We start from the raw sequence: 25,874 nt of genomic DNA, 5'->3' as shown, positions 1-25,874 counted from the left end.
TACAGATGTGTGATCTTATGACAGTTGTACAACTTCTAAGTTATTTACCCATTGGGCAATATTGGATTGATCCAGGACTGAGTAATTGGCTGGATGGGTCAGATTCCAATGAAGAATGGATTTGGAATCACTGACTTTTTGATGTTTCTGTGTTGAACATGTCACTAATGACTCAGAACCACATGATTTGAGGGCTGCCTTGGGTAGGTGTGACCAGCGGAGATTTTTATCATTGGAATAGAAGCTCTTAATTTTGTTTCTTCTCTTCTACTTCCTGTCCAGCAAAACTTCAAGTAAATTGTTCCAATGGGCAACTCTAGGTAGAGTAACTCTTACTTCCTCTGTGTGTTCCTTGGAGCATTCCTAGGGAAATCTGTTGTTGGACTGAAATCAGCCTTCAGAAAAAAGGGTGTATCTAGAGTGGGTATTCAACAGGTGATCAATGAAACAGTGGATTAATGAATGCTATTCTCCTAGAAGTGACACCTGATACACTGATTCCCAAGTTCGTTTCTAAGAGTCCTTTGTAGGTCCCATCGTGTTAAGACAGGTAGAAACTATTCTGTGAAGAAAGCAAGGCTGTGCCGTGCAGTCTGATTCCGTGCAATGCCAGCTGCCGTATCTCCATACTCTAGAAGGACTCATTGTGGAAAGTGTTTTTGCTAATCAGTGCAGACCTGTGCAGAGGTGGAGTGCTGGCTTCGTAATGACAGAGAGCTACATTCCAGCCATGATCCTGAAACTCTTCAGTTCTGTGTTCTTGGGAAGGTTGTTTAAGCTGAACGTCAGTCTGTCCATGTGTAAAATGGGGACAATCATCATTCCTGTTCTTAAGGGGTTACAAGAAGGCAGGTGTGAGCTGGCGTGCCTAGTTCATATGATAGCAACTATCGTTGGTGAAATTTCCTACTTCTGGTTGGAAGCACTTCTAATTCCCAAAATAGAATTGTCCCTCTTCTCTGTGGCTCCTCAGTGTCGCATATCTCCTACAGAACGTAAAACATCTCAGGAAGATTAGCTGGTTCTAAGCCTGTCTCTCTCAACTGCACTACAGTACTCTGTAGGCAGGATTTTTTTTCTATAAATCTTTTTAGTGTGTGGCTCAGAGGAAGCACCTCCTAATTAAAGAGTAAAAGCCCAAAGAATAGCATGGGATGCTTTCGTTACAGGGATAAATATTACAGTTGAGAGATGCCAGAAAGAAGTGAGCTCTAAAGACAGTTTCTGGTTTTCAAACTAAGACATGGTGAACAGACTCTTCCCTGCTGGGGGAAAGGGAGTTCCTTGCCTGGGTCTGGGAATGGACAGTTCTGTAACCCCCATGGTCCCAGCAGGCACTGGACTGTCTCTCACAGAGCGATACATAAATCAACGACAGCAGATCCAGTCTTTATTCTGCGCTGGAGTGGGCAGGGTTACTCTAATGCCACAAATAGAAAAGCACAAAACTTTGCAGAGTGTATACTTCTTTCAGTATTTTTTAAGTAGAGTTACCAAAGGTTCATCCCTAGAGTTCTTATTTACGCTTTTTTCCTGAAATCTCAGCCCTTTATCCGGTGGAACAGCACAAAGGAGTTGATGGGAGTCTTCGTAAAATGCATCTGCAGGGCCTTCACTTTAACATTGTTAGTAACTCTGGTTGTAGGCACATTAGAAATAATCAGTTCTATGGGAGGCAGAAGCCTGCACTGTCTTCACTGTGGACTTCCTGCTTGCCAGAGGAAAGCGCTCACTGGGAAGCAATGCTACCAGGCTCTGTGCAAAACAAAGGCAGGATCTTTTTTTAAGTCTGTCGAAGGGTCTGGATTACAAATGCAGCCCCACGATGGAGTTGTCATAAATGCGCTTTGAAATGGCGTTAACTGATCATTCGCATCGCATCAACAAGCCTCAGTTAAGAGCTCCTAAGGGAATAAGACTTTAAACACAAGGAATGACAAAAAAGCAGTGCTCACTGATTCTATTTAAATGTACACGGGAGCAGGGCCGACAGGAACCTTCCACCCGCTTGCTTGGTGGAGCAAATCCAGTGTTAAGAAAAATTCTGCTCTGAGGACCAAACAAATCTGGGGTTGTTCTAATTTATTTATCACCTCCTTTCCGCTCATGATTGGGTGCCAGCAACCTTGCCTTCCTCCAAACCCAACATTTCACACAGGCAAAGAGCTGAAAGGAGACCCGGGAAAAGTCTTGCTTTTAGAACTCTTAAATGTCAGCGCAGTACTGAATGAATGGGTAGTGGATCCTCTCCTCACCAGAGCTGCCCTAAAATAGTTCCCTGAGTTGCTGGCCCGAAGCGGGCAACAGATTTAGCTTCGGGCTCCTCCTGCCAGCTCAGCCCCGGCAGGAGGGTGCTGCCAAGAGCTGGACGCAGCAAAGGTCACCAGACCAAAGCCCGCTCAGGGGTCTTGTCCAGCCTCTACCCTCCGTGGGCTGAGGGTGCTCCCTGCCTCTCGCGCCAAAGCACCCCCGCCTCTCCACGCGGTCCCCCGCCCCTTCCCCCCTGGGTCAAGCCCGTGGCACGCAGTGCCCCGCGCTCCAAGTATTAATAGAGAGCCACTGGGTGCAGGAGGCTGGCACTGGAGCCTTGGACCGCAGAGCGAAAGCATCTCCGAGCGCGCGTCCTCGCTGCTCCCGTGGCTTGGGCGTGCGCCCCGCGGCCGCTGGGTGCACCTGCGAGGCCCCCGGGGGGCGCTGCCTCAGCAACCGCAGCCGCCGCCCAGACTGCGGGAGGCGCGCCCGGGGCTGCCCGGAGCCGGAGCGGAGATGAGCGGCGACGCGGACCGCCGGCGCCCGGTGGACGGTAACGACTCCTTGGGGGCGCGCCCCGAACCGCCTCCTCTCCAGGCGTCTTGATGTCCCCGTGCCTTGTTGATTGGGAAGCCGGTTATTTCCGAGGGTGGGTGGGAACACCCCATCTGCGTGGAGTTTGGCACGTTTTCCTTTAGCTTTCGGGGCTATTTTCTTCTTTTTTCTTTCAATCTTAAACGAGCTAACTTTTACCAAGCGCGGAGGGTTGGCCTGGCCCGTGCTGGTGGGCTGCTAAATAAGTTGGGTGTTGAGGTTCGCTTCTGGGCGCGCTGCTGCGGGTTTTCTTGGGCGGGTGGGACGCACCTGCCCAGAAATAGGGGTGGTTCGGCTTCTACTTGGGGGCGAGGGCAGCATCACCCCAGTCTTCCCACCTGCACCCCCGCCGCTTTAGAAATTAGCGTCCAAAGAGGCTACCTGGATGCCACGGGCTGAGGGACGCGCTGATGATCATTGGAAACAGATACCTTAATGATTTCAAGATGACCCGCACGGCAGAGTTCTCCAGGTCTCTTCATTCTGCTGGTTTAAAGTAACCATTGACAGCTTTTTGTGCAAGGGAGATGGTGTCGGATTGCTGCGAACATGTGGTGCAAAACCCGAACCCCGTGCCCATGGGCATTCCCCCTTGAATAACGGATCTCTGGTGACAATTTCAGGCTAGACCCCTCAACTCCAGGGAGCCCCAGGTTAAGAACCCCTCCTTTGAAAGGTCTGATGTTCAGACTTTCTCACTAGGTAGTTGTTGACCTTGTAATTCCTCCAAGAATTACTCCTCCTCTTCTCTAGCATCCTGCTAGGTGTGAAATCTCCAAGGGCTTTGCTCAACAGGTAGGTCAGGTGACACAGCTGGGTTCTCTGAGGATGTTAGGGCTGGTATGTTGCCCAGTCGTTGGCAAGAGGAGGATCATCGGGTGGAAAGAAACATTTCATTCCTTGCTTTTATTATCCCAAGGAGAGTTCCCAGCCTCACTACTCCAGAGGCTCTTTAAAAATTAACTTTTGAAAGTTATATTGTTATTGTTTAAATTCGTGGTGGAAAAAATCGGTGTTCTGAACTGCTGGAGCTTTTTGTTAGACTGGTACTTTGGTGTTTCTTGGTGTGGGAAAAACGCTATAATCTAAGACTTTGGGCTGTGTGAAAACTGAGAAGTCCGAGTTGCATTGCTCATTAAAAAAACAAAATGCCGTTTCATTTGGCAGATTTCTGCGTGGAGCAAGGGTGGGCAGGGTAATTGTATCTGGCCATGGTAGCCCCATTTTATTCTCTTTATTTCTCTGAATTTCTATTTCAAAATAGTCTTTAGAATTCAGATAGAAACATTTAAAAAATGTATTGACTCTTTCTCACATAAGCATGTGTTCTTGTACCCAGCTATTTGAGTGGAAGTTTTTGAATCTCATTGACAGCTTGACAGGTGGCTACTGTCCCTTCACTGGTCGATACTGCCCTTGTAAACTTACCTGGTAGTGACAGAGGTGCAGAGACAAGATTATCTTCAGGGGATCTGCCTGTGTGGGTCTCTGTGTGTCTCCCTGGGGGCCCTCACCATTGGCGGGGGAGGGGATTATAGGTGCTGCTTCAATAACATCAACACAATGTGAACTTTAAGAGTTTTGTTTTTTTTTTTTTTTTTTTTTTTTTTTTTTTTTTTTTTTTTTTTTTTTTTTTTTTTTAGTGTTTCCACACTCTGCAGGGAGCCAAGCTGTTGTGGCTCACCTGGGCAATTCACACAGAACTCAAGGAGTAAAGGGAGGGCCAGACAGAAGACCCCAGGCCCAATGCCTTTATAGGGTGCAGGGCCCATGGGGTTAACCAAATAGGTTTCCTGGGGGAAGCTCTAGTTGATGAGTCTCAAGCAGTCCGTAGATCTCGGACGTCATGCTCTGGACCTACTGGAACTTCACAGGCAAATTTCTGAATGTCCCTTCCCATAAACAGCAGGAAAGTGGGGAGCTGGCTTGCTAGGTGGGACGGGTGCCTCTTAGTTTATCTCTGGTCACCAAATGGAGCCATTTGGGTGGGGTGTGGCACTGGAAACTGCACCGAGGCTGACATGGCCTGCTTCCAGTGTGAGAAAATAAAACTTAAGTTTAAAAAGAGGTGTTGGGGCCACATAAAATTCAGAACTCTCACTGTCTTCTGTAGCTGTGGTGACTTCAATAACTGGGGTGTGTAAATAGTGAGTTCCAAACTTTAAGTCTAAATTCCCAAGAGTAGTAGAAGGCTTCAGTTGCTGTCTTTCTGGTCATTTCTGAGCAGGTGATAAGGTGGGAATGTGTTCCCCTCCATCTGATTATGACCAATGCTTGCTATTGCTATGACATCTTTGAAAAGTATAGGATGTGTATCTGTAGAGTTTAGTGAATTTCCAAGTATTTATGACAAGACCATGCAATGTGACATTTGACAAAGTGTGTGTATTTCAAAAAGTTTATGGAAAAATGGGATTGAGAAATCAGTTTATTTTTGGTGCAAAAAAATGTTGAAATCCATGCCTACAAAGGGGCTTCAAAAATTCATGGAAAATGCATATTATGAGAGATGCATGCATTCCAAGATGCTTTGCACTTAAACTAATGTTTTGGTTCCATTTTCTGAGCTTTCTGAAGTACCCTCATCTATTAAATGATGCATTGGTTCTAAACTCTCTTACTGTTACCGATGTATGTGTTGTGGAAGAATGTCATAGGGAATCCCTCATGCCTTGATGCAGTTTCTGATCCTGTCAAAGCACATCCATGAGAAGTTGAAGCAACTGATTACATGCAATTCAAACTGTAATTATATTAAAGAGTACACATTGCTTAGGCTTAACTAATATTTCCCCCATTGTTTGAAGTGATAACCCAGCCATTCACATAGTTCTGCCTAAATATATTTGGTTCTTGTTGAAAACAGGTTTAAAATGGAAGAAAAAATCAGTTTTCATGGGGAGGAAGAGAAAAGTTTTTTTCTCTTGAATCCTGATTTGTATATACTTTTCTACCACCACTGACTCTAACAAAATGGAAACCACGACATTGAGAAACAGAATTTCTGTGTAATTTTTTGTCCCTGTAGAGCTTTTCTTTCCTTCTGTGACTTTTTTTTTTAAATTTTTCACTCCTTTGACGACCATATAAATAACCTGCCACAGGCAAAATCCGTGATGTGCTGTGCGATCCCTGCTCCCGCTGTGCCGAGTTCTGAGCTCTCTCCAACCTCACCCTCAGTAACAAGGGGTTGGGGATGGTTCTGTTAGGTCTACTTTCCCCTCCCCCGCACCTGCTCCACTTGCTTCTCAGGCTTGGAGAGACTGAATGTCAGCTCTGGGTGTTCAACCCAGGGCTCTACTTCCACAAAGTCCTTACCACTAACACCGAGGCCCTAGCTCTGGTGGGCCAGGGATGTAGGCTGTAGGCACATGACTTGATCAGCATCTTTGGCCTCCCTCTGTAGAGACCCAGGAAGAAGGATGGAGAGAACCTGGATGTGATTCTAAGCTCACTGGGATGACAGCAGCCTCATTTCCTCTTCCTGTTGGTTGGGAAGGGTGGGAGAAGGCTGCTCACTGCCCCTGTTTCGAGAGCTGGGCTCTGTGCTCTGCCCTGGGGTGGAACTCTCTGATTGTAAAACATGAGAGGGCAGAGCCTGGCTCTGAGGGCAGAGGGCAGCCTCCTATGGGATACCCTCTCGAGGAGCCCTCCTCCTCTTAGGGCAGATCTGTGGGTCTTTCTCCTCTCAGCCCAGTGACAGATGGGTCTGTTTCACAAGGTGGGGCCCTGGAAGCAGATAGACCCGTGGTGGGCCATGGCTGTTCTCTTGTGGGCAGTTGCAGGTGTGGAGGAAGGAGAAGGGTGTACAACAATATTCAGTTCTTCAGACTGGAGAAGTGTTCACACCCACGTGAGCCTCAGTTTCCTTGTCTATAAGGTAGGGGTACAACTATCCACTGCTTGGGACTGTTCTGAGGATTGGGAGAGTAGGTAGGGCACATGGTAGGTAGTAGTGTCATGAGCTAACTTAAGCCAAAATGTAATATTTAGGATTCCTGCTGACTGCTTAGAAGATTCTAAGCTCTGGTTCAAACAAGACAAGCAACATGGTAAGGTTTAGTAGTTATTGGATAGTGAGAAGAATACACAGGGACATGAGGGCTTCATTAAGGGAGAGTGGGCCAAGAAGGGTGAACGGGGAGCTCCATACCAGCCACTTCCAGGGGTTGTCATTAACCTCAGATGGAGAACACAGGCGAGCGACCACAGGCAAGAGAGCTGGCAGGAGACATATGGGAGAGCAGGGTGGGCCCATCACTCTACAGGCCCCATATTCACTTCATTCACTTTCAAAAGGGGCGTGGTTACAGAGTCTGATTGACAGGTGAGTGGATACAGATGAGATTACATGTGGGCAAGGCAGTGTGGCCTCTAGCTCATGTACCTGATCTAGCTCATGTAGCTGGCCAGTCCCATATCATTCCCCCTCAGAGATTCCTGACCCTTAATCTTAAGGGGATGCTGAAGGGTATAGATTCATCATATCTTCTGTATCTAATTCCTGCTGCTCATGGATGCAGGCCCTGCCTGTCCTGGGTCCAGAAATCACTTTCTATTTCATCTAATGAATTTGTTCCATGAGCTGGAGTATTTTCAGTCAACATGAATGGCTGTGTCCCCTGCATGGTCATCATTGCCCTCAGAAGTTGAGTTCTGAAACACACAAGTTTATCAATCAGTATGAGCAAATCTGGAACAAAACAAATTGCAAATGGAGTGCCCTTTAAGATGGAGAGAACATATTTTATAGACTCCCTGATGGTGATGATAGGCTATCCTTATACAGATTATAGAACCATTTAACCTCACCATTGAGATTTTTAATGTCACTTTTAGTGAACATGCTACTATTTGAGTAAAAGTGGCAGTTCCATCAAACACTGCATATGTCCCTCCTTGTTCTATTAAAATACATTCCAATGCTTATTGATTGTCCATAACTACCTTGGACAGGGTGTCAACAGATGTCAGTACTTGATGTAAAGGTTGGCCTGAAGTGTAAGCCAGATTACCTAAAGTGATGGTCAGGTTTTTCATACTTTTTTTTTTTGACAGGCAGAGTGGACAGTGAGAGAGAGACAGAGAGAAAGGTCTTCCTTTTGCCGTTGGTTCACCCTCCAATGGCCGCCGCGGTAGCGCGCTGCGGCCGGTGCACTGCGCTGATCCGATGGCAGGAGCCAGGTGCTTCTCCTGGTCTCCCATGGGGTGCAGGGCCCAAGCACTTGGGCCATCCTCCACTGCCTTCCCTGGCCACAGCAGAGAGCTGGCCTGGAAGAGGGGCAACTGGGACAGGATCGGTGCCCCGACCGGGACTAGAACCCGGTGTGCTGGCGCCACAAGGCAGAGGATTAGCCTAGTGAGCCACGGCACCGACTAATGGTCAGGTTTTTAAAATTAGCTTCATGTGGCTCACCAAGATCTTCTAGTATTATAATAGAAGAACCTGCTAAGGTATTTTTTCTGCCAGTAATTGCTCCAGAAAGAATCAACTGAAGAGGTAGGTACAACATGTCTGTCTTAAGGTGCAGCAATCTTGATGTGACAAAAGCAAAAGCTGTGCTTATTTTTTTTGTTTTCTGAAGAGGTATTTAAGATCTTCGATTGGCTCACAGAAATAGGCTGACTTATCTTTCAAGTGCACTTATAAAGACTTAGGAGGTAGAAGTTTAATCCTTGACAAATGTACCCAGCTTAGTATGCCCTGTAATTTCACTGAGGTAGGCGTGCTCAGTAGCACCTGGGAGGGAATCGTCCATTTAGGCTGCAAATGGTCTGATGGGGATCCTTGTATAGCCAAGGTGAATGGTTTCCCCAGGCTTCAGAAACCACACGTCTCTGAGGTAGGAGCTGCCTGAGCACTGCCGCTTCTTAAAACTGAGAACTGCCTGAGCTCTGCTGATTGTGGAAACCAAAACACTGTCTGAAGTCAAAACCCCACTCATCTGCTCAGACGCCTTAGCTGAGAGTGAAATGAAACTGTGCATTTGCTACAGCACATTTCTTGAGAGAGAAACCACAAAAGCCGAGAAGAGAGACTGGGAGACAGAAAAAAATTTAGGATGTAGAAGCCACCCCCTGCTGAGATAGAAATCCTTTGAAAGCCTCTTACCTTGTTGCCATTTTTTAAAACAGATATCTAGTCCCTTCATGGTCGCCATTATGTTATAGGCTAACTTAAGACAAAATTTAATATTCCGGGTTCTTGCCGTCTACTTACAGAAGAATTCTAAGCATGGGCTCAGACAATACATGCAACGTGTGCTGCTCATCTCATGGCACTTTTAGTAGTGTTTGCAACTATTTATCTCCCTGTCCCTGGATTGAAGTGATTGAGGAACCACACATCTTCACAGCATCCCCAGCATCCAGCAAAATGCCTGGCACATGAGAGGTTTAGATACTCAAAACAGAGTCACTCAAGAAACCCATGCACCGGTAAATGATTTAGAAAGTGATGGTAAGGGGAGATGGTGGTGGCATTTGGGTAACAGTACAAGATTCCTGAAATTCTACAGTCTTTTCTACCTTTGCATTAAATGTTGAGTTCCTATTCACTTTTTCCTTTATGAGCTATTATAATGAAAATTTGTAACCCTTGACCGTCATGCAATAGAGCATTGTTTAGAACACCCAAATATCTATTAGCTGCTTGGCTTAAATCAGTTATGGCAAGATAAAAATATTATGTAAATGCATTCTATTTTTGAAAAATGGTAATACATTGTAAGAGGACCTAACTGACAGAAAGCAAAGGATTAATAGACATTGCTTTTGGGTAGGTGATCATATGGATATTTCTTGAATTCTTTGGCTTGGTTGTCTTTTTCTATTCTTACATAATGAGCTTTCCTTATTTTTACTAAGAAGAAACCAATATAAGAAATATATGTGTGTATGTATATATATATTATATTTATTATTTTTATATTTCTTATATTTCATATATACATATATATGTATGTATGTATGTATGTATATTGTAGGTCAGTTATACTCTACCACCTGTCCCTAGACATTTAGGTGATCTTCTCAGCTAAGTTTCTAGATTTGCCGTCCTAACTATTTCTGAACATTTAAATGGTTTCCAACATTTAAGTCATACAGAATAGTGTAATTGATTTGAAAGACATGAGCAATTGAAAAATAATCTCAAAGGAGAAAAAAAGAAGCTAACTTGAAGTCCCTAAGGACATTAATTTTTCAATACATTGTCACACTGAACACATTTCTTGCTGCAAATCACAGTTAGCCTAATGTTTTGTCTCTCCTCTCCCCTTGCCTTTTCTTTCTTTGCTGTGTAAAATTTTATGACAGTTCATGAATTCCTGATTTGTCAATGTTCCCGGTTGTTTTGTATACTTGAAATGTTTTCAAGGTGGCCATTGTTGGCTGTCTTGTCTCTTCTGCAAGATCCTTTATAAAAGAGAGTGATTTTCTTGTTGCTTTCACATTGGCATTATGTGGTGTGAATGGGTAATCTTTAATCTTACACATATATCTGCCTCGTGGAATTCCTACTGTTGCTTCGACACTTTCCATTGATTTCTGCCTAATGTTTCATTGTGTCTTCAGTTTTCTTTCTTCCTTTTTATTTATTTATTTATTTTTTTGACAGGCAGAGTTAGACAGTGAGAGAGAGAGAGAGAGAGAGAGAGAGAGAGAGAGAAAGGTCTTCCTTCTGTTGGTTCACCCCCCACAAATGACCGCTATGGCCGGTGTGCTGCACCGATCCGAAGCCAGGAGCCAGGTGCTTCCTCCTGGCCTCCCATGCAGGTGCAGGGCCCAAGGACCTGGGCCATCATCCACTGCCTTCCCGGGCCACAGCAGAGAGCTGGCCTGGAAGAGGGGCAACCAGGACAGAATTCGGTGCCCCATCCGGGACTAGAACCCAGAGTGCCGGTGCTGCAGGCAGAGGATTAGCCTAGTGAGCCACAGCACTGGCCAGTTTTCAGTTTTCTGACTGAACAGTAGGACATGGATTCCGTTTTTCCAGGATATGTCAATAACACCAATGTACTCTTACATATGGAGAACTTCTTGTCAGTCTTCAAGGTGATCCCTACCTCATTTTTGAGGTTTTCCCCCACCAGTCCGTCATGACATGCTTGGAGTGTCGTTGAGACCTCCTCCCCTTCTTGTTGTCTGCCCTGGCTCACCCCTTCCCTGGGAGTCCTGATCTTTTGACTTGAGAGTCACTAGGGATCAAATAGTTTGTGTCTTCTGAAAACTCATGTTGGAGTTGAATCCCTACTGTGAGCTGTTAAAATGGTAGAAATGGAATCTACCATGGCATTCAGAGGTGAGGCCTGAGAGGGGGGTGGGATTGGTTATGCTGTTGAGGGCTGAGGCCCTGTGATTGAATACCAGTGGCTTCATGAGAAGAGAGAGCAGAGGAGGCATGCACATCCCGGTGCTGTCTCTTGTCATGGGTGCTCTCTGCCTCTTTGGGACGCTGCCAGCAAGCACACCAACAACAGATGCAGCCCTTGGGACCTCTGGAACTGTAAGCTAACTAAGCCTCTTCTAGTTGTAAAATTATCCGGTGTCAGGGACTTCTGGCAGAAATGCAAAATAGTCCTAATATGAGGGTGATGCCCCTATTCTACCCCTTTGTGGTAGAATAGGTACAGGAAGGGAAAGACGTCTCTAAAATAGAATCCCTGCTCCATTAAAATGCTCCAGACACTGACAGATCCTAGCACATCCCCTGTCTCCACAGGGCTTTGGCAGATTCCTCAGACTCTGGGACTCCGAGGTGCTGGGGTCTATTTTCTGCTCATTAAAATTTGGGGGATAGGAGGGTTGGACATACAGAATGTCTAGTTATCATTTTGTATGCTTGTAACACCCATCCAGATGAAAAATTATAATTTCACCATCATCCTAGAAGCCCCATTGTGTGCTCTGTTCCAATCAGAGCCTGTTCCTCCCCTATTAGAAATTGCCATTCTTATTTTGATAGTAATTACTTTTTTGCATGTTCTATAGCTTTACCATTCATATGTGCATTCCTATGTGTTATGATATAGTCTCATCTATTTTAAAAACTATGATATGTATTTATAGCATGTAGATTTCTTCTCTATCCTCTTCTCTCCTTTTAATTTACTCTATGAAGCTCTTGGTCCAATTGATTTACTGAATTCTCTACAATCTGAATTTCAAAGTGTGTATACTCATGGTTGAGTATTTTTCTTAAAGATTATCTTCCTGTGAACTCCAATGTATGCCACCCTAGCCCTTCTTCCTTCTCAATCTTTGCCTGAATACAGAAGGTACTCTATTAATTAAGAGGTGAGGTACCATACCATGTTGATGACCAGTTACTGGATTGTAGACTTGCAGGTAAGAACTCTAACCTTGGGCATGCTGCTTGAATTCCCTGGTCCAGGTTTCTCATTGATAACCAGTACCAGTGCCTGCCTTACAGAGTAGTGGTAGGGATTAAATGATTCAATACATGCAAACACATAGCACTGGCTCACCGCTCTTGTATGCTCTACATATACTATTATCACTGTGGTCATCATTACTAAGTAGGGAGGAGTGGCAGGCTTCATTTGGAACTGGAGCTCCTATGTACTGTTAGAAACTTTCTTGGCTCTGTTTTTGTCCCCTGCCTATCCTATGATGCCTGGCAAGAGCTCAAGGCTTTCCTCTGGCTTGCAACAATAGAGGTGGGGACCCAGAGACTCCACTCAGGCTGAATACCTCAGAGCGATCAGAATCCTGGGGTCCTTTCTGTAGCACACAGAGTAAGCTCGAGGCTTGTAGGATGATTTTATTGGCCTGAAGCTTGCCTTTCTGATGAGAAGTTCGTGTTCTCCTTCAAAGGGCTGTTAGAACAGCTTTGTTTAGGACATCAGAGCCCCCGGCCCCGCGAATCCTCTCTCACACTATTCTACTTCACTTCCTGCCCTATCTGCAGCTCACCGGCCAGTTTGCTCGTGTTGTGCCCAAATTTTGCTCTTTGTAGGGCATAACTATGTAGTTGCACCGAGGGGAGGACCTTGCTTGCTTTGCAGACCCCCTGGATACCATGGTTGGCGGTGGGAAATCAGCCCCTAATCTTTCAGTGTGCAGAAGTCTCCATATTGCAACTTCTTTGGACACGTCTTGTCCTGTTGGCTAATTTACACTCTTTAATCTTTAAGTTCCAGAGACAAGAATTAAATCATTTTATTTATTAGGCTTCTTATTATGAGACAATCAAACATTTCATTGAGCTTCGCATATTCAGCTCCTCAGTTCCGGCATTAACTTCGCTAGGCATTATAACGAGTTGGTTAAAATTGATGTTCTCATTGAGTAATTATTTCAAAGATTAGCAATTGAGTGCATTACAGGGCAGTTTTGCAAACTTTCATATTTTAAGCATGTTAGAGACCTATATTCAAAATTTTTATATTTTATTTTGGTTTTGATCTCATCACTCATTTTCCACTCCTGCCTATTACTAATGCTAAAATATTGGAAAACATTAAAAGTTAGGAAACAGGGATTCATTGAAGAAATGTAAATGTGGAATTATTTAAATTATAGTAGATCACAAAACACTGGGTATAGAAAAGTTCATTTTGTTAAAAAAAACAAAGCATAATCCATTTGTACATAGGGAGCTGGAACTGAACAGCCACATGCAGGGATAGGAAGTAGCTGTGTACGATTAGGGGGATAATGGGTTTTTCGTAGGTTCTTCTGTTGTCTGGACTTTCTGTAGAGAGCTCGCACTGCTTCTGTCAAACAGAAACAAATTAACTTGTTAGGGAAATGGCTCGGGGTTTTTGTTTGACTTTAAATCTCTTTCTCACACTAGGCTGGGCTTTCCAGCTGCATTCTGCTGGCTCGATTTTCATCTTCTTGCAATTTCTGTTATTAAAAAAAATCCTTATGTTAGAATCCACAGTGTGTTCCAATTAATCTCCTATAGCTGAGTAGTTAGGCAGGCTGCTTCAATATTTTTTTATTTGTCACAAGCAAGACTGAAGAAAAAGCAATAGGCTGAGAATGAATTAACAATATACAAGAGAAAAGTGAGGGAAACCTACTGTTTTTAATAGGAAAAGATTAACCCTGCATTAGGTCATACCAAAGAATTGAACAGTTGCCCTGGGGTGAATCAGAATGGTCAGTCCTTGGAAATCCAGAGACAGGACATATTGATCTTTTTGATGAGTGGCCATCTTGACCAATGTGTACCTGTTTCTGCAGGACAGCTAGGGGGAAGGGCAGGGTTTGAGCTCAGCTGTCATAGGGATGGAGGCTCAGTGTCTGCCTAAAAGCAGCAAACCCCTCCCCCTTTAATATTTATTTATTTATTTGAAAGGCAGACTTACAGACAGAAAGAGTCAGGGAGAGAGAGAGGCCTTCCATCTGATGGTTCACTCCCCATTGGCCGCAACAGCCAGAGCTGTGCCGATCCGAAGCCAGGAGCTGGAACTTCCCATGTGGGCCCAGGGGCCCAAGGACTTGGGCCATCTTCTACTGCTTTCCCAGGCCATAGCAGAGAGCTGGATTGGAAATGGAGGAACCGAGACTTGAACCAGCGCCCGTATGGAATGCTGGCACTGCAGGTGGTGACTTTACCCACTATGCCACAGCACCAGCCCCCAAACCCCTCTCTAAACATCTTTCTATGCCCCAGGGCAATGGAGGTAAGAAGAGGCACCACTGTGAAGCTCACAGGATTTTGTAAAACTGGTGGGGAAAATACAGAGTCTTCAACAAGTTATGGAAAAGGTGCATTTGAAAAAAGTATGCACAGATTTCAAAACACTAGCTTTAAAATGTTTTCTTCTAAAAACAATTAAGCATCTGTTTGGTTAAAACAAAAAAATGTTGGCACCAAAATGAACCTATATTTAATTCCATTCTTTTTCTTATTCATTCTTTCTCTCTAATTTCCTATCTTCCTCCTCTAATACACATTTTTCACATTGAAATGTATGGGTAAATAAAATGGGGCTCAATGGGGAGTGCACTTTTTAAAAAAAGATTTATTTAAACAGAGAGGGGGGAAATAGAGAGAGAAACAGATCTTTCATTTGCCAGTTTACTCCCCAAATGTCTATAATGACCAGAGCTAGGCCAGGCTGAAGCCAGGAGCAAGGAACTTCTTCCAGGTCTCCCATTTGGGTGTGGGGCCCCAAGGACTTAGGCCATCTTCCACTGCTTCTTAAGATGCGTTATCAGGGAGCTTGATTGGAATTGGAGCAGCCGAGAGTCAAACCAGTGCCCAAATGAGATGCTAGCATTGCAGGTGGCGGCTTAACCCATTAGACCACAATGTTGGTCCCAGGTGAGGGGTGGGGGCACTTTTTAATGCAGTTTAGTTTAAACAAACCAAATCACAAATGCACTACAAAATGAAAAAGAAAGACCTTTGACTTCTGTCACTCTCAGCAAAGAAGTTGAAAAAAGGTGGTGATTTTTAAGATTTCTCCTTCTTCAGAACTAAAATAGCACAGAGAATAATACAATGTAGAAGATGGAAAGTGTTTGTTTTTGTTTTGCTGTTGACTAAAATAAGATGGTCGATGTAAACACCTCCTTCAACTTGTGCTCAGGTTGTGTCTCTGGTGCAAACTGGCCCTGTACTGCTTTAAGAACCTTGTCTTCAATAGGTACTGCAGACTTGCACAAGAAATGAGTCGCAGAGATTGCCAATGAGGGAGTTTTGCCTGATACTCCAATTATGAAAAAATACATTGTAAAGTTCTTTTTAAAATTTTTAAGTTTATTTTTTATTTACTTGAAAGACACACACAGAGAGAGAGAGAGAGAGAGAGAGAGAGACAGAGAGCCATCTGCTGGCTCATTCTCAAATGCTGCAATAGCTGGGGCTGGACCAAGAAGAAACCAACAGGAGCCTGGAACTCAGTCTAGGTCTTCCACATGGGTGGCAGGGTCCCAAGTATTTGGGCCATTACTTGCTGCCTCCCGAGGTTCGCATTAGTGGGGACCTGGAATTGGAAGCAGAGTTGAGACTCAAACTAAGGCACTCAAGTGTGGGATGCAGAAATCCCAAGTGATGACTCAATGTTGCTTCAAACCCTGCTTCCGTCATGCAGTTCCTAGGGATTGTCGGAAGGCAGTCATTTCTCTCTGCCCTAGCTGGGCTTTCTTCCAAAGTCCTAAGATGGGATTTAAATACTCTCTTTAAAGTTTTCTGGTCTGTGGCGACTGCGACTGCACTCTGTCTATATGGGGACAGATCCCAGCAAAGGTTGATCCTCACACCCAAGAGAATATCACTGAATGTGTTTTTATTGTTCCCTTCCTGCTCCTTATTGGCAGTGAAATGGCAGAATCTTGTAGATGAAGACACGGACATCTTTGCAGTTGAGTGATCAAGTAGGAAATTCAGAGCCAAAGGGCTTAGGTCAGCAGGATACCAGCAGTCTGTCCACAGCTGACTGTCCCACTGCTACCTCTTCAAGAGACAAAGACTTAAAAATTTTGTTAAACAAAAATCTCAAAAGATTTATGATTGCATCAAAACAATAACTATTTAGGAATAATCGAGCCAAGGAGATAAAATATTTTTAAACTGAAAACTACAAAATCTGCTAAAAGAAATTAAAGACACATATAATTGGAAAGACATCATCTGTTCATGTATTGAAAGAAAATATTGTTAAATTGTTGATACGTCCTAAAGTATCAACTTGATAAAGTCCTAAGATTTGACACAATCCCTATTAAAATTTCAATAGCAGTTTTTTGCATATATAGAAATTTTCATCCCCCCAAATCATGGAATTCAAGGGACCCTGAATAGTTAAACCAATTTTGAAAACAAAGTTGAAGTTTGAGCACTCACAGCTCCTGATTTCAAAACATATTACAAAGTTATAGTAAGGAAAACAGTGTGGTGCTAGTATAAAGACAGACATGTAGCCCAATGGAAGAGAATAAAGAGCCCAGACATAAACCCTGACATGCATGGTCAAGTGGCCTTTGAAAAGCATGATAAAGTCAGTAGGGAAAGCGGTGTTTCTTCAACAAATGGTGTTGCAAACATTGGGTATGCACATGGAGAGGAACAAAGTTGGACCCTTATCTTACCCCATTTACAGAAATTAAGTCAAAAACGGATTTAAAGGCCTGGTTGTAAGACTTCAAACTCTAAAATTCTTAGAAGAAAGCTTAGGGAAAATTCATGTTGGTTTCAGCAATGATATTTTTTGGATATGACACTAAGATATGGCACAGGCAACAAAAGCAAAAATTGACAAATGAGACATACAACTTACAACTTTGATGTATTAAAGAACACAATCAAGGGGCTGCCACAGTGGGTTAAGCTGTTCCCTGACTGCTATTTCCCGAATGTTCCAGCTCTCGACTTTAGATCAGCTCCCTGCTAATGCACCTGGGAAAGCAGCAGAAGACGGCCCAAGTGGCTCCCTGCCACCCATATGAGAGATCAGAATGGAATTCTAGGTTTTTGACTGCAGCCTGGCCCAGCCTCACTCAGCCATGGAAACCATTTGGGGAGGGGATCAGTGGATAGAATATCTCTGTCTGTCTCTCTCATTTTCTGTCTGTCTCTCCCTCTTTTTGTAAATCTGCATTTCAAAGACACACACACACACAACACACATATACACACACACACACATATATATTTAAGAACACAATCAAACCTACAAAATTATGGGAAATATGGATAATTAATATTCAGAATATACCAGATAAAAAGCTCCTACAACTCACCAATAAAAATCTATAAAACCTAATTTACAATAGATCAAAAATGTAAATAGACATTTCTCCAAAGATAATACCCAAATAACCAACAAGTGTATGAAAAGATGATCAATATCACTAACCTTCAGATAAATGCAGATCAAAACTATAATGAAGTATCATCTCAACAACCATTAAAATGACTGCTATGAAAGGAAAAGGAGGACAGGTGGAGAGATGGCGCGGTGATAAGACTCTGCGTGGGACTCCCACATCCCACAATGGAGTGTGTGGGTTTGACTACTCGCCCTGCTTCTATTTCTAGCTCCCTGCCAGTGTGTACCTTGGGAGACAACAGATAATGGCTCCAGTAGCTTAGTTTCTGCCACCCACATAAAAGACCCAGACACAGTTCCCAGTTTCTGAATGTTGCTGGCATTTGAGAAGTGAGCCAGTAGAGAAAGAATCTCCATCTCTGTCTCTCTCTGTCTTTCTAGAATAAAAATAAATGAATAAAAACTTTAAAAAATTGAAAACTAAATGTTGACTATAATATGGACAAATTGGAATCTTTGTGCACTGTTGGTGGTATTTTACAATGATGTAACTGCTATGGAAAACAATATTAAATATAAAAAATTAAACATAGAACTGCTGGGGTATTTATCCTTGCAAAGTCAAAACAGGAGCTCAAAAAGACGTTTGAATACTGATGTTCATAGCAACACTAGTCACAATAGCCAAGATGTAGAACTGACCTTGAGGGCCACCAGTGGGTCAATGGGTAAACATGTGGAGTATACATACAATGGGTTATTATTCAACCCTAATAAAGAAAAAAATGCCAGGTACTACAATATGGATAAACTTTCAGGTTGTTACACTAAGTAAAATAAATGAGGCACAAAAAGTTAAATGTTATATTAATTATGTATATATTCTATATTATTTTATATAATATGCAATAACATATATTTATAATCATTTATTAACAATGTGTTAAATATAATAACCAGATCCATTGGAACAGAACATAGGGTAAGCCGGCGCCGCGGCTCAACAGGCTAATCCTCCGCCTTGCGGCGCCGGCACACCGGGTTCTAGTCCCGGTCGGGGCGCCGGATTCTGTCCCGGTTGCCCCTCTTCCAGGCCAGCTCTCTGCTGTGGCCCAGGAGTGCAGTGGAGGATGGCCCAAGTGCTTGGGCCCTGCACCCATGGGAGACCAGGAGAAGCACCTGGCTCCTGCCTTCGGATCAGTGCGGTGCGCTGGCCGCAGCCATTGGAGGGTGAACCAACGGCAAAGGAAGACCTTTCACTCTGTCTCTCTCTCTCTCTCACTGTCCACTCTGCCTGTCAAAAAAAAAAAAAAAAGAACATAGGGTAGTGGTTCCCAGGAAATAGGGATAGAAGGTAAAGGGGCATTTTTTAATGGATATAGAGTTTTGGTTTAGCATGATGAACAGTTCTGGGGATCTTTTTCACTACAAATTGAAGATATCTGACACGGCTCCACTGTGCGTGTAAAAATGCTTAAGACGGCAAATTTTATGTTATACATTTTTTCTACAACAAATAAATAATACTCAATTTAAAAACACACAAACAAAAACACTTTAAGGATAGCGACATTTATAAAAATCATTTAGAAACTTATTGCTCATAACAAGTTTAGTATGTGTGTGTATGTATGTGTGCGTGTGTGTGCATGTGTGTGTGTGTAGGATCTCAGCATTGCCATTGTATTGATCATGTTGTGATACTTCTGAAGAACTGAGATATACCCAGCTGTGTGTCCCCGCACTGAGCCATCTCAGTTGGCTGTTCCTACATTTTTGTGTCCTCTTTCCTGAAGTTGCTTTCTTGTTCAGTCTCCTGTGAATGTCAGCCATATTTTCTTTCTTCTAAGTCTCGGTAGCATCCTGAATCAACACTTCCTGCCCCTCCTCCAAATTATTGCCTGTACAAGGGTGGTCCTTGTCTCATCTTCTGGTGTTCAAACGTACAGATGTTTGTTTGGAATTGTGCACAGTATAAGACAGATTCCCTCCAAATGGGACTTGAGGTCTATAATAAGAAGAGTTTAGAAGTAGGTGTTACCTTGGCATTGTTCTAATTATTATTTTGCATTCTTCTGTATTCTTGTGCATGTTTTAGATATTTGATTTTGCTAGAAAAGAGCTTCCAGTCGACGTGTATATAAATACAAATATTTTATATAAATGTATGCATGCATAATTAAAGTTTGTGCTCATGATTTGAAGAAACTGACGATATTTTATTGCTTAGGAGCCATGCCTGTAAACTTGAGTTGGCAGGTAAGTCCCGGTTTGGAAGGAAATCATAGCTTTCTACTCACCGAGTTACACTGGGAATGTGATTGATTGGCCTCTACCTCCCATCTTTTGTCTTTCTTTCCACTGCTCCCATAAGCAGCAACACTAAGCAAGTTCAAAGTCCAGCTGACAGCAGGGTGACCGACCATATTTCATTTCTTTTTACACTGCACATGATTTTCTAAGAGCTTTCTTCGGGTATAATTTATATTCCATAAAATTCACCAGTTTGAGTGTAAAATTCAATTTTTAGTAAATTTACTGAGTGATTTAACCCTCACCACAATCCAATTTTAGAATATTTCCATGCACATGAAACATATTTTTTAAATTATTGTGCTTTCTTCTGCTGTTTTTCTGAGTACTCTCTGCAAGCTGCTGGCTGCCTGGGCGAGATTATAATCTTTGCAGGGAGAACACAAAGAGAAAGACAGTTAACATTTAGATCCCTGAAGTCAAAACAGGAGTTTCAAACAAAGCAATAGTTTTAACAGCCAGACATCTGCCTTGAGACAGGGCTTCTCACTTTGCTCATTTCCCCTTTAACGTGACCTACCACATCTGAAAGACAAAATTGTGGGTTTTTCCCATTGTGTAGGGACGATGCTGCATTTTAAAATTATCCATAGGACCAGCTCTGTGGCATGGTGGGTAAAGCCACCACCTACAGTATCCGCATCCCATCTGGGCGCTGGTTTGAGTCCCGGCTACTCCACTTCTGATCCAGCTCTCTGCTGTGGCCTGGGAAAGCAGTAGAAGATGGCCCAAGTCCTTGGACCCCTACACCCATGTGGGAGACCTGGAAGAAGCTCCTGGCTCCTGGCTTCAGATCGGCACAGTTCTGGTCATTGTGGCCTTCTGGGGAGTGAACCAGCCGATGGAAGATTCTCTCCCTCTGTCTCTTTCTCTCTCTTTCACTCTCTGCCTCTGCCTCTCTGTAACTCTGCCTTTCAAACAAATAAGTAAATCTGAAAAAAAATAAAATAAAAAGGTTATCCATGAGGCTAGGGTTGAGAAAAAGGAACACTCCATTTTGCAGAAGCCACTCAAACATCTACACTTCTCGCAGCAGGCTGTAGTGAGGTGAGGAGATTGGGGCAAGAGAGGCAAGTGCTGCTGTGTACAGTCTCGATTTCCCGTCAAAGCAGGCTGGGGACAGCAGTGGCAGTGTCTCTGGCAATGCATGATCACCTGGAGAGCAGCAGCAGGCATCTTTACTGACTTCTCTTGGTGGAGGGTCCTGTGCAGCCTTAGTGAAACTGGACGGAGAGGCAGAGCCCAGCCTGAGCTCTCAGAGGCATAGGGGCGACTCACAAAGACCCTCTTGTCCTAGAGGAGGGTGGGTGAATCGATGCCCTCCTTCCCCCATGGGTCAGAAGCCATGGGACCAACCCCACTGACTGGGGAGCACTGTCAGAGGATGGCAGGCAGAGCGCTTCCAGTCAACGCACAATGAGAGAGGAGAGAAGAGAGTCTGGCTCAGCCACAAGCGGCAGGTGGGAATGGAGTGCAGGTGTTGCCAGGCGAGAGTGGCCAGGGACACGTTCCTATGCACACTGCAGTGCCCCAAGGATTCCAACTCTCCTTCCACCTTCCAATTGAGTGAGACATGGCTTTCTCCCCTTGTAGCTAGAAGCTGTTAAGAAGAGTGTTAGAAGAAGGAAGTGTGGAAATCTAAGATATCAAACAATTTAACACAGAAAAACAGAATAACCAAAAAGGACTGTTTGCTTTATTACATCAGATCAAGTTTTTTTTTTAAATATTTATTTATTTATTTATCTGAAAAGCAGAAACTCTCTCTCTCTCTCTCTCTCTCTCTCTCACACACACACACACACACACAGATTATCCATATGCTAGTTCATTTCTCAAGTGATCAGAAGCCAGGTCTGAGCCCAGAGCCAGGAACTCCATTCTGGTCTCCTACATGGGTAGCAGGGGCCCAAACACGTGGGCCATTCTCTGCTGCTTTCCCAGGTGCCTTCGCAGGAAGCTGGCTCACAAGTGGAGCAGCCAGGACTTGAACTGACGCTCTAATATGGGAAGCTGGCATCACAAGCAGCTGTTTTACCCACTGCACCAAAACATAGATCCCTTGATCAAGTTTCAACCAGTGGATAAAGTGAATTTTATTACCTCTTTCTAACAATGGGGGTTCATGAGAGAGAGAATATTAATATGAGGTCAAAATAAAGATGCTATATTTTCTCTGTATACCTGAGTGTCATAAGGGCGAGGACAACACAAATAAGCTTAAAACAAATGCAGTTGATTGCTTCAGTGCCATTGCCACTGACACTGTCTTTGGGAAATGCAGTTGCACAAGGTACATATGTGCAATGTGGGGACTCAGTGATGTTGATGAGGTAAATGAGAGGCACAGAGAGAGAAAGAGAGAGAGAGAGAGAGAGTCAGTGAGCAAACTCCCATCTGTTGGTTGACTCCTCAAATGCCTGCCATGGCTGGGGCTGGGCTGGGGTCTGCAGCTAGGAGCTGGGAATGCAATCCAGGTCTCCCACCGGGATGGCAGGGACCCAGTTACTCGCACCATCACTGGAATCCAGGGCCACAGTCAGAAATGAAGCCCAGGCACTCCAGTGTGGGACACAGGCATCTAGACTGCTAAACAGAACACCCATTCCCAAGTTCTCCATTTTTATAGAGGCAAAAGAAGTGGGTTTCCTGTTGTAATTTTCAGCCAAAGTGTGCATGTATTTACTCTTACCTACAAACTCATTGTTTAAGCCAAGTGATACAGGCATGTTAGAGAGGAAGCAGGATTTCTGTGCCTTAAGAAGGCTTCAGGGGCTCAAAGCCCACCTGTCATCTTCTTAATCACTTCCTCCCCAGAGCCACCTCCATGAAGATCCCAAACACTTTAGGAAAGCACAGGTCTGGGGCCGGCGCTGTGGCGCAGTGGGTTAAAGCCATGGCCTGGGCTGGTGCCGTGGCTCAACAGGCTAATCCTCCGCCTTGTGGCGCCGGCACCCCGGGGTTCTAGTCCTGATCGGGGCGCCGGATTCTGTCCTGGTTGCCCCTCTTCCAGGCCAGCTCTCTGCTATGGCCCGGGAAGGCAGTGGAGGATGGCCCAAGTGCTTGGGCCCTGCACCCACAAGGGAGATCAGGAGAAGCATCTGGCTACTGCCTTCGGATCAGCGCGGTGTGCCGACCGTGCGCCGGCTGCGGCGGCCATTGGAGGGTGAACCAATGGCAAAAGGAAGACCTTTCTCTCTCTCTCTTTCTCTCTCTCACTGTCCACTCTGCCTGTCAAAAAAAAAAAAAAAAGCCATGGCCTGAAGCGCCAGCATCCCATATGGGTGCCTGTTCTAGTCCCAGCTGCTCCACTTCCAATCCAGCTCTCTGCTGTGGCCTGGGATAGCAGTAGAAGATGGACGAGGTCCTTGGGCCTCTGCACTCGTGGGAGACCTGGAGAAAGCTCCTGGCTCCTGACTTCAGATAGGAGCAGCTCCAGCTGTTGCAGTCATCTGGGGAGTGAACCAGCGGATGGAAGACCTCTCTCTCGGTCTCTACCTCTCTCTGTAACTCTTTCTTTCAAATAAATAAAATAAATTAAAAAAAAAAAGCATAGGGCTGTGCAGCACCCATGAGGCCCACTTTTAGAAGAGCTGGGTTGTGGTCTATGCTAATTACAATAATAAGATTTTAGTTGAAAAATGATTTCTCACCACAGAATCATTGTTAGGGGTGGCAAGGTGTCTCACAGCACATCATTGAACTGAGAGCCTCATTTAACCAGAGAGAGAAAGAACTCACAGAGTATTTAGAGCTACTTAGAGCAAGATTCAGGGCTGAGACTCCCCTATCCCAAATGCCAGAATGTTTCTTTCATCATGGTGCTAGGGCAAGTAATTAGAAGTCAGAAGCCAACCCTGAAATATTGATTAAATCAGAGTTGGGATTTATGTCTTTCTATACCAGCATCTGAGATTACTTGGTATAGTGTTAAGAATCTAAGCATTGAGGAGCTCATTACTGTTGACTGTTGCAGAGCAAATAACTAAAATACTAGATCTTAGAAAGCCATTGCTAAGTGTTAAAAATTTATTTTTGTGATTTAGCTGCAAGCATTGACAAATCTCAAATTTTCACACTCCAATTTTTGCCCATTAAATATATGGCAAAGTCTTCCCTTTGTTTGAGATTTTTTTTAATATGATTATTCCCAAATCAGCACTCTGGATGCTATGTCGTTTGATCTCTCAACACTTAGTATTGACTCACAAAATCAATAGGACTTAGTTGGTATTTTATGACATATCTGTTCTTTCAGATACTTTGTGGGCCAAAACTATAACCCAAGAAATATATTTTCTTCATATGCATTTTCATCATGGTATCTTTTGCTATACCATCAACTCAATTTTATTTCAGTACCTAATTTCTATGAAAAAGTGATATAGGAGAAAGAAAATCCATGAAAAATTGAATTTCCTAATATTAGTCAGTGGCCTTATTTTTCAAGTTGATGGCACAACAAAAGAGAATTTTTGAAAGTAATTGTTGGAAGTAAGTAAGATGACAGCTTTGCCCATAAGTGTTCGATACAATTTGTCAGCTTAGCAGTTAATTGTTCTTTTATTGTTTCATGTGTGTTAGTCTAATCTCCCCTGCGAGAGATGCTGTAGTGCAGTGGAAAGAACAGAGAAGTTGCAATCAATCAAAGTTTGAATACTAGTTCTGCTATTTACTGTACCAGTTTTGCGAACTCCACAGAGTTAAGTAACTTCTCCAATTCTCATTTCCAAATTTGCAGAATTGGATATGATACTTGTCTCATCAGTGCCCCTAATAGTGTCTGTGTGGTCCAATGGCATGCAAAAATGGTGGCTGTTTGTTGCATTGTGTTTTCCAGTAGCAGATTCTGATCAAGAAGTAGAGAGTAAGAAGTAACTTTGTAAAGTGACCCCAGGGAGGCAGTCAATAGCAAATGCATTGTAAATTAAGGTGTCTCTGTGGACAGTGGAACCTTCATCCCACTGGTGTCTCTGGGTGCTAGTGAGGAATACATACCTCAGAGTTATCCCATATGAAGGATTGCCATGTAAGTGGGTAGAGCAAATAATGGCCACTATCGAAAGGCCCCAGCAAGACTGAAGATGCTAGCACTCAGGAAGAAAAGACTGCACGTGGCCGTGGTACCTGAAGAACCACCTTATCCCATTTTTTGTTACCCACTATACCTTTTCTTACAGATGAATGTTCATTTTCCTAGATTGTCTATCCAGAAGTGTGCTTAAATTGTCTCATACCAGCTCATGAGTGTTACATATTCAGAAATGCTGTAATCCAGTTTGAAAATGGTTGGCACCATGAAATTAACCATGATGGGAGTCTTTGCACCATAGAAATAGGCAACTGCTGCCAATGAGGACTCTCTCCCTTGGAAACCAGTTTGCCAGGGCATCACACTTCCAGTTGCTTTGCATTACGTAACTGGAGAGCAGAGATCACAGTATAGGCTTGGGAATCAGATAGACCTAAGTTCACATTTGAGCTCTGACACCTTTCAGCTGTGCAGCCTTGGGCAGGTTACCTAACTTCTCTGAGTTTCTGTATCCTTATATGTGAAATGTACCATATGAAATGGTAGGTCACTTACACAGCGGTTGTGAAGAGCACATACAGCAACATTATTTGTAAGGAGTGTTTCAGGGTGAGGAGTTTATTACAGGAATCAGGCCTTCCACAGTTGTAGGAGGAGCCAAGGAAGAAGTGGCAAGAGTGGCCACAGTGGTGCTTGTAGGTGAATGTGGGAATCCAAGCATGTCCGCTTCCCAAAGTGTGACTGTGAGCTGGGCTGGAGAGAGAGAGCTGTTTCCTCTGTGTAGCTCACAACTCTGAGGACCAATAACCACATGTGGAGATGACAGAGCAAGAGTGTGAGGGAGGCTACAGGTGCTGGCCCGTCTCCATCTGCCCATCACTGCACTTGACTTCAAACGTTGATGGAGAGGCTGGGCTCCTGCTCCTCTAACAGAT

General features: G+C 44.0%; 1 protein-coding gene across 1 annotated transcript in view; it reads left to right on the top strand.

The window, feature by feature from the left end:
• Positions 1 to 2,744: 2,744 nt before the first annotated feature.
• The window catches only part of GADL1 (glutamate decarboxylase like 1), a 187,692-nt gene continuing 164,562 nt past the window's right edge, over positions 2,745 to 25,874 (top strand). The window contains exon 1 of the mRNA XM_062179464.1: positions 2,745 to 2,803. Within this exon, the coding sequence (XP_062035448.1) occupies positions 2,767 to 2,803 (37 nt within the window). The 5' untranslated portion in view covers positions 2,745 to 2,766. The remainder of the gene's footprint in view (positions 2,804 to 25,874) is intronic.

Source organism: Lepus europaeus, chromosome 2 (genome assembly GCF_033115175.1).
Source record: "Lepus europaeus isolate LE1 chromosome 2, mLepTim1.pri, whole genome shotgun sequence".
In the NCBI taxonomy this organism is placed as follows: domain Eukaryota; kingdom Metazoa; phylum Chordata; class Mammalia; order Lagomorpha; family Leporidae; genus Lepus; species Lepus europaeus.
The sequence above is the reverse complement of the archived record's forward strand: the minus strand, read 5'-3'. Positions and strand labels throughout refer to the sequence as shown.